This window comes from Lactuca sativa, chromosome 4, assembly GCF_002870075.4.
Source record: "Lactuca sativa cultivar Salinas chromosome 4, Lsat_Salinas_v11, whole genome shotgun sequence".
NCBI lineage: Eukaryota > Viridiplantae > Streptophyta > Magnoliopsida > Asterales > Asteraceae > Lactuca > Lactuca sativa.
Window position 1 is genome coordinate 102,370,444 of NC_056626.2, and position 9,248 is coordinate 102,379,691.

Below are 9,248 nucleotides of genomic sequence, written 5' to 3' on the forward strand. Positions count from 1 at the left end.
ACCCAAACAGAAAATGGGTCGCATTAAATGGTAAAGAGATTTAAGAGGGCTGAGTTGACCTAAAGGTGAAAGGTGAGGTTGTTTGTGGCTACAAATGGAAAACCCAATCGATAATTCGATGGCTATTTTTATGGGGGCGTGCAATCGTGTCACGAGAATCGAGGATGATAGGATAAGGATCTTCCTAGAAAGTAATCGTTGAGAGAAAAACGTTTCATCTTATTATCCTTTGGACGTCTGGATGAGCTGTTCCGGACAGAGTGTGATACGGAGGGTAAGGAATTGTATTCCGGATCATATTTGTTTTGAAAAGAGGTTCGGAAAGAGAAATAATCCAAAGTGCGTTTCAATTCCGGAGTCAAAATTTTAGTGTGCTGAAAAGGTTTGTGATTCGAGAACAAAAGTTCAGTTTGATTCGAAAAGGTTGTGATTCCGGAGAAGAAATTCCGGAATAGTGATTTTCAAGAAATTCCGCAGTGAATTTGAAAAAGTTTCCAGAACATGGTTTAGAAAGTATTCTGGAGTGAGATTTTAGAAAACTTCCGGAGTGAATTTTGAAATTCCGGAGTCGATTTTGAAATTCTGGAGTGCAGAAAATAATACATTTCCGGAGTGGAATTCTAGGATGCCATTATGAAGTATATTCCGAGATAACAATCCGAAGACAATGACAATGTGGTCTTAGAACAAAAATCAATTAGAATGAACTGTACAACTTAAAACTCAAGTGATGGTCAGAAATAAAAACAAGTAAAATGATCTTATGTATTATGAGAGAAAGTAGTTCCGAGATGAAAAGATTTTGTGATCGGAACTAGGTTTCTTTCCAATATGTCTATTCAAAGAGAACAAGTCTCTTGAAAGAACTGAGGATCTTGTATCATCATACCCATCTTGTTCAGAAAACCATTGAATTTGATTTCGTCTAATGCCTTGGTAAAGACATCAGCAATCTCATCGTCAGATGGAACAAAAACGAGTTCAATGTTACCATTAAGTACATGATCTTTTATGAAATGGTACCTTATATAAATGTGCTTAGTCATTGAGTGTTGAATTGGATTGTGGGAAATCACAATGGCACTTTGAGAATCACAATAGATAGGAATCCGTTGAAAGCGGTAACCATAATCCTAGAGTTGACATTTCATCCACATAACTTGAGATGTACAGCTGGAAGCAATAATGTATTCGGCTTCGGCTATAGAGAGTGCAATGCAGTTCTGCTTCTTGGATGACCAACTGACCAAATGACCACCTAAGAATTGACAGCCACCTGAAGTGCTTTTTCTATCAAGTTGAAGACCACCGTAGTTCAAATTTGAATATGCTTGAAGAAGGAAGCTTTCATTTGTTGCGTACCAGATTTTAAGACTCTTTATGCCTTTAAGATATCGGAAGATTTGTTTCACAACCAAGAGATGAGATATCTTTGGGTTGACTTGAAATCTGGCACATAAACATGTTGAGAACATGATATCCGGACAACTTGTTGTGAGACAGAGTAAGGATCCAATCATTTTGTGATATTTCTTTTCGTTAACTGAGACACCTGAAGGGTCAGCAAAGATCTTGTGTCTGAAGCCCATTGGTACCTTGGATAAGGTGCAGGTGTCCATTGATTATTTCTTAAGGAGTTTTGAAATGTACTTCTCTTGGTGAATAAAGATTCCTATGTTAGTCTGTTTGACTTGAAGACCATAGATGAATCCGTAGATCCAAAAATGATGTCGTCCACATAAATTTGTACCAGCATGAGATGCTTTCCATTTGATCTTCAGAATAGAGTGGGATCTAGAATTCCTCTTTGAAAACCTGAGCACTTGAGAAAATCAGTGAGGGTCTCGTACCATCCCCGAGGAGCCTGCTTGATTCCGTAGACAGCCTTCCGGAGTTTGTAACAGTGGTTCGGAAACGAGAGATTAACAAAACCGGGGGGCTGTTGAAGATACACTTCAATGTCAAGTTCATCGTTAAGAAAGTAACTCTTAACATCCATTTGGTAAACTTTGAAGCCTTTATGAGCAGCATAAGCAAGAAAGATTCTTATGGCTTCAAGACACGCAACAGGAGCAAAGATCTCATCGTAGTCGAGCCCTTCGATTTGAGTAAATCCTTTTGCCACCAACCTTACTTTATTTCAAATAATAACTCCAGCGTCCTCTAGCTTGTTGTGAAATACCCATCTCGTACCGATAATGGGATGATTTTGGGGAGGAGGCACGAGGGTCCAAACTTCATTTTGGTCAAATTCTACTACTTCTTCTTGCATGACTGTAATCCAGTCAGCATGCTCCAATGCTTCCTTGATGGATTTGGGTTCAACCATGGATATAAATGCTGAAAAATGGCATTCATTTTAGATACATGTAGCAGAAAGAGTTTGTACACCAGCAATGGGGTTTCCGATTACTTGGTTCGGAGGATGATCCTTGGTCCAAACATGTAATCGTGGTAGTTCTTGTGCAGCCGTCGATCCTATATCAACAGTGTAATTGATTTGCTCCCCCTGAATGGTTTGAATGTGAGGATGATGCTCCCCTTTAACTTCTGAACCTGAGATATTGACATCATCATCAGAAGGGAACTCAAAAAGTTTTCATTTTCATCATTGTTGAGAGGATTGGAATCATCGAAATCAACAACTGCATCTTGGAAATCATCCACATTTGATTCAAGAGAGGGATGAGCATTCTCCCCATCAACCTGAGAAGGTTGAAATGGTTTGGAATCAAATTGAGGGAGGCTTGGGATCGGACCGGAGACATTATGTGAGATGGGAGCTTCCAAAGTAGGGATTGGAATGAGAGTTGGTCTTGATCGAGATTTCGAATCAAGAATGGTTTTGGAAGGACCAAAGAGAGTTTTAAATCAACTTCAAGAATTGTTTGGGGGTTCGAATATCCTGGCGGAGGAGCATCAGACTCCATAATGTGAGTTGTAATATGATTTTGGCTAGAATTCCGAATGAAGTTGTCATTGAAAGTAACATCAAAGCTTTCTTCCAGAACACGAGTTCTCCAGTTAAGAACTCTGTAAGCTTTTGATTTTGAGGAGTACCTAAGGAAGATGGCTTCATCAGCTTTAGGTTGGAACTTGGTAAGCGGATCATGGTTGTTCTTGATGAAGCACCTACATCCGAAAACGTGCAAAAACGAGATTGTTGGCTTCCGACCATTCATTTCTTTGTATCGTGTCATGTTGAGGCGTCGATTGATGATACTTTGATTTTGAGTGAAGCGGGCAGTGGACACGGCTTTAGCCCAAAGGTAGAGTGGTAGATTTGCGAAGTTCAGCATGGATCGAGCGGCTTCAACGAGCTTTCTATTGCGTCTTTCAACTACACCATTTTGTTGTGGAGTATAAGGAGCTAAGAAGTTGTGGTCAATTCCTTTTTCTGTGAGAAATTCTTCAATGGTGGAATTAGTGAATTTCGATCCATTATCACTTCGGACTCTCCTAACTGGGAGTTTGATAAGAACTTCTATTCCTTTAATAAAATTGATGAGTTCAGAGGCTATTTTGGATTTTAGCCATAAGAAGAAGACCCAAGTGAACCGTGTAAAATCATCAACAATCAAAAGATGGTATTTCTTATGATGAATACTTTCTACCATGGATGGTCCACAAAGATCGATGTGTAGAAGCTCCAATGGTTCCGAAATGGATTTTTCGATGATAAAAGGATGACCCTTCCTCGATTGCTTACCACACGAACAAGCAGCACACAAATGATCATTTCAGAATTTAAGGAGAGGTAAACCTCTCACCATTTCACCAGATATGAGATCATTCATGTACCAAAAGTTTAGATGAGCGAGCCTTCGGTGCCATAACCAACTAACTTCATGAACAACTTTGGTGAGAAGGCAGAGTTGCGGTTTTCCAATAATCATGTTGATGTCAAGTGGGTACATATTTTTGTTGTGAAGCGACTTGATTAAGAACTCTTTCCGATCTTTGGTCATTACATAGCTGTACTTTTTGCAAAATTCTACACGTCGATTTGAATCAGTGATTTGAGCAACACTTATCAAATTATGTTTCGAATCAGCTACATAAGCCACATTTGAGATAGAGAAGTTTCCATTGGTGAGAATTCCATAACCACGAATTTGAGAGTTGGAGTTGTTGTCATATGTCACGTAACCAACATTTGGAGAAAGCTTTAAGTCTCGCAGAAAATCTTTCTGCCCCGTCATGTGCATGGAGTAGGCATTATCAATATACCATATTGTATCTTGCTCTGAAGCACAAAGTGCCTGCTGAACCATACTTCGACATGGTGGATCGTTGGTTGCCATGTAGCAATAGTGAGGTTCAGCAACATCATCTTCATCTTCTGACCCTGAAGACCAATACCCTTCATCACATTTAACTGTTTGTCTTGCCATCAGACACATATTTCTTCCAGTTACCATGTCATCATCATCCCCGGATGACCAATATCCTTCAACGTCTCTTGAAACCGTTGTTACAAAGGCTTTTTCGCTTTTAGTCATCTCTTGTGCTTTTCGAACGTAGTAGGCTGAATCCTTGATTTTTTGGTTTCTGTGGAGCATCAGCCAGACAATCTTTAGCAAAATGGTTTGCCTGTCCACACTTATGACACACAATTTTTGGTTTGTCCAATTTGGAACTCTGAGAGGGTTCGGAAGTAGAGTTTGGCTTAGAGAGTTTTGGTTTGTATGCAGGAGGATTTTCCAAAGAGGGTTTAGGTTCTGGAGCTGAGTATGGTTGAGGATTGTTTTGGTGAGGAGCATAGAATCGGTTTTGGTATGGTTTGTAAGAAGGATTGAAAGGGCGTTTGTACTTCATTGAGAGTATAGAAAACTCCTGTTGGAAACGAAGTTCAGAGTCCATGGATTCGGAATCATCAACAGGATAGATTTGTGTGGGTAAGGTAGGTGTGGATGTTTGAACTGATGGAACAATGGGTTTGAAGGGATCCGAGGTGGATGAGTTCGGAATGGTTGATTCAAAAGAACTAACAAGGGCAAGAGGACCTCCGGAGAGTTCCCTTATGGTTGAGCAACATTTAACTCATGTCCTTGAAGTTCATCAAAAAGTTGATAGAGCTTCAACTTTTTCAAAGAACCATTGCTTTGAAGACAAGATTTTACATTTCCCCAACTTTGCCGAGACTGTTTATGAATTTGAGATTGTACTCCAAAGGAGTTCGGACAATCCCATGAGCAGTCATGTTGTTCACCACAATACAATAACAGTTGGAGCCTGACGCCACTGATTCACCAGGAGTGGTGGTGAAGGTGTCAAAGTCGTTGACAACTGAGGTGAGGCGCTTGTCTTTCATATTTTCCGAAAATTTCAATCAGGTCCTGAAGAGTGTCCCAAATCTCTTTGGCTGATTTGCAGAGCTTGATGTGCTGAAAGAGTGAAAGAGGAACACCAAACACCATTTCAAAGAAAGCAACTTGATCAGCATGAAGCTTCTTGATATCATCTGCAGTTAGAGAACCTGGGCGAGTTTCATCTTCACGCATGAGCTGAGCAGTTGCATCTCTTACAACAGTTCTTACAGGAACATGTAGACCTTTTGTGACGGATCTCCAAATTTCTTCACCTTTATCTTTGGCCAGTTTCCATTCTAATTTTCCAGTGATCATATTCTTCCACAACTAGTAATGGGGCACGTGTAGGGCTACCCACACTATTTGCGATTTGCATTGAAATAATTTGTTGAGGATTAAAAGCAGCCATTGAAGTTAAGATATCTTCAAGCTAAAGTGGTATATAGAAGAACTTTTATCCTTAACACAGAAATGGTTGAAATACCAAGGTAATTTCAAACCAACTATAATCTGATCTTATGGATTCAAAGGACAACCACTCAAGCTCTAATACCAATTGTGAGAACAAGATCGATGCGCAGGGACAAGGTTTGAAAACTCAAACCATGAGTGAATGCTTAAGATCATTGTCTGATTGCTAATAAATGTTCAAGTCAAGTCTGGAAAGATCAGTCAAGTCTTAGGAGCTGTTTGTTTTTTTTGTGAAGAGCTGTGCAACCACTTTTGTCTGCGCCGCGCAGACAACACGCAGACATATGCCCTCGTAGAGTGTTTGTTTTTTGGAAGTGCGCAGACCAAAAAACGTCTGCGCGAGGTCTTCCTGGCGTATTCAGACCTCATTTTAACCAAAAAAAAAACCACCCAATTTTTTTTCTTTCTCTTTTTGCTGAAAATGCATTTTTAATCTTTATGACATGAAATTAAGTTTGAAAAATTAATTTATTTCAACGGTTGCAGACGTTAAAAACAAACAGTCTTCTTATTGCAGACTGCAGACATTTGGTCCACCTCTTCTGCCGCAGAGGCTTGCAGATGTGATCCGCAGACGGCAGACATTTTGGATTCAAAAAAACAAACAACACCTTAGATAATAGATTCAGCAAATGATCAAATCATTTAATGAACAATGAGAATGAATGATCAAGGTAAAGTTAATAAATGAAGAACAAGAAGAATGTTTGAAAGAAGTTTGAAATAACTTAGTAAAGAGCCAAAAGTTGAGTGAAAGATCCGTAGTTGACTTGTATTGAATGCTCCTTTAAATAGGAGTGAAGGTTACAGCGAATTAACTAGAGTGTTTACATAGGACTGGACAATAGAAATGATTCTGACATTCTGATTGTCCAAATATAACAAAAGACTAAGTCCTATGAAACGTTACATCAATACAAAGACAAATACAATAAATACACTAAGATAAAATATAGTTCTTCCGGATCAGCATCCATTCCGGACATGAGAGTCATTCCGGAATGCCTTCAGTCTCCACATTGTCTTCTTTCCTGATCCGGACAGGTTCCGAACCACTTCTCCATTATTGACTCTGGAACATCTGCTCTGGAATGCAAGTACTTCGGAATTTGGACTTAGGATTGCTAGAGGTTCACTTTCAGGTTCCAACACATAAACTTGGTTATTTTTTATATTTCTATTTTACCTATACATGGGATTTGCTTCTCATATGAGTTTGCTAAAAGTCATAAATTACCCTTGTCTGTTAATAAAAATGATCTTTGCATGTTCTATATATGATCCACTGCGATTTATGGGGACCTGCACATGTCTTATCTACTGATGGTTATGCTTACTATGCTATATTTGTTGATGACTTTTCTTGTTTTACTTGGTTTTATCCATTGACAAGAAAATCAGATTTTTCCACAATTCTCAAAACATTCTTGGTTTTTGTATAAACACAATTCTCTTGCAAGGTGAAAGGATTTCAAAGCGATGGTGGTATCGAATTTTTAAATGGTCAGGTTAAAAGCTTATTCGCTGAAAATGGTACTCGTTACCGTATTTTGTGTCCTTATATGCCTGAGAAAAATGGGTGTGTTGAGCGCAAACACCGACACATTATTGAAGCCGGCTTAGCCATGCTCTTCAATGCAAATGCTCCAGACTCATTTTGGGTTGATGCTTTTGCATTGAAGGATCTGTCTAACAGCAGTGAGACGTGAAACCTTCGTGTTGGCTTGGTATCGAGCACATTGGGAAGTGGCGAACATGATGTTAGGTATACTTCTAGTAAGGTACATAAGCGATCCAATCAGTCATCAATAAGTCTTCTAATTTGCGGATTCACCAGAAGGATCAGCAGAACCTTTTGCTCCAAATGAAATACTAACTTTAGATGACGCATAATGATCCTTAGAATACTTCTTGAGAAGTTTAGAAGTGTATTTAGATTGCTAAATAATTGTACCTTGAAGAGAATGCTTTGGCTGCATGCCTAAAAAGAAATTCATTTCATGATTCGTGTTCATTTGAAATTTACTTACCATAAGTTTTGAAAATTCATCAACCATTCATTAATCTGTTGATCAGAATATAATGTCATCAACATATATTTGTGTAAGAATAAGATGCTTCAGATTTGAAATTTATAGGTTGTTACATGTTGATTGAGTTGTTTGCAAACCAATCTACTTATTTGTTTTGAGATTGTTTTTATAAGTTTTCTCACTATACTTTATACTGCAATATATATCATATGTATGTTAGGATGTAGTTATGTTGTAGTAAGTTGTTACACAAATGGACTTGTCTTGTTATTTTCATGTTGGTATGGATTATCTGTTTGTATATTTAATATGACGACATATTATGTTGTGAGTTGAGGGTGATCTAGCTTTATGTTGAAGGTCAAGATACTTGGGGCATACTAGTTTTATGATGAAGGCAAAAAGGGGTAGACCATTAGCAGAAGCAGCAGCAGCAGCAGTAGTAGTAGTAGTAGTAGTAGTAGTAGTGGTGGTGGTGGTGGTGGTGGTGGTGGTAGTAGTAGTAGAAGAAGAAGAGGTAGTAGTAGTAGTAGTAGCAGCAGCAGTAGTAGTAGTCATTGCACTTTAGACTAATACCTTTAACTAGTAGTAGTTGAGGTTAAGTTCCTTTGCTTAAGCATATGGCTTTTTTCAGGTTTTTAGTTTGAGAAAAAAAATAAACTCATGAAAAAAAAGGTTGAGAAAAAAGAAAAAAATAGGACATAAAAAAATTGTCAAAACTTGTTGAGAGAATAAAAGTTATTGAAGTATGAATATCCTGAAGAAGTGAAGAATAAGACAAATTGCCTAAAGCCAAGGGCTTAGTAGTCAAGTTCTACGTTTTCTTTCTATGTTATTTTATCATATGTATGCTTGGGAACTTAACAAAAATACCTTAAGGTTGAGAAAATTTTCTATTGATGTATTGAGAGGGATGCAAAAGTGAGTGTTGTTCAAAATAAGTGGGGAATTTTTATGAGGAATACGAGTATTTAAAGGTTGTGAGGTATTTAGGAATTTAGACACACACACACACACACACACACACACACATATATATATATATATATATATATATATATATATATATATATGTATACATTGAGGTGAAACATAATTGGTGAATTTAATTTGGGTTATTCTCTATGATATTGGTGGGCAAGGTTTTGATGTAATGATAATATAAAAATTAGTTTTGCTTGGGGGAAAGCAAAAGACAAGCGTGGGGTATTTTGATATTGCTATATATGGTCATATATTTTGTGCAACATTTATGTACATTTAGCTACATTTTTTGCCATTTATAAAGATATTTGATACTTATTACGTTTAAAATATATTTTATAGCCAAAAAGACATTCTAAAGGAAAATGAGCAAATTTTATAAGTTGTAGACTTGGAAACTTGAAGCATTCATCAAATAGAAGAAAATGTGCATAAAGTGGTTGCAACA

General features: G+C 37.8%; 1 protein-coding gene across 1 annotated transcript; it reads right to left on the minus strand.

Moving 5' to 3' along the window:
• Window positions 1–1,133: 1,133 nt before the first annotated feature.
• LOC128133482 (uncharacterized mitochondrial protein AtMg00810-like) lies at window positions 1,134–1,589 on the minus strand. Its single transcript, XM_052770943.1, has one exon. It carries the CDS (start codon window positions 1,587–1,589, stop codon window positions 1,134–1,136), a length of 456 nt encoding a protein of 151 aa, XP_052626903.1.
• Window positions 1,590–9,248: the final 7,659 nt, after the last annotated feature.

What these genes read in the sequence shown, in the direction of transcription:
- LOC128133482 (XM_052770943.1), bottom strand. Translation starts at nt 1,589, where the DNA reads ATGGGCTTCAGACACAAGATCTTTGCTGACCCTTCAGGTGTCTCAGTT.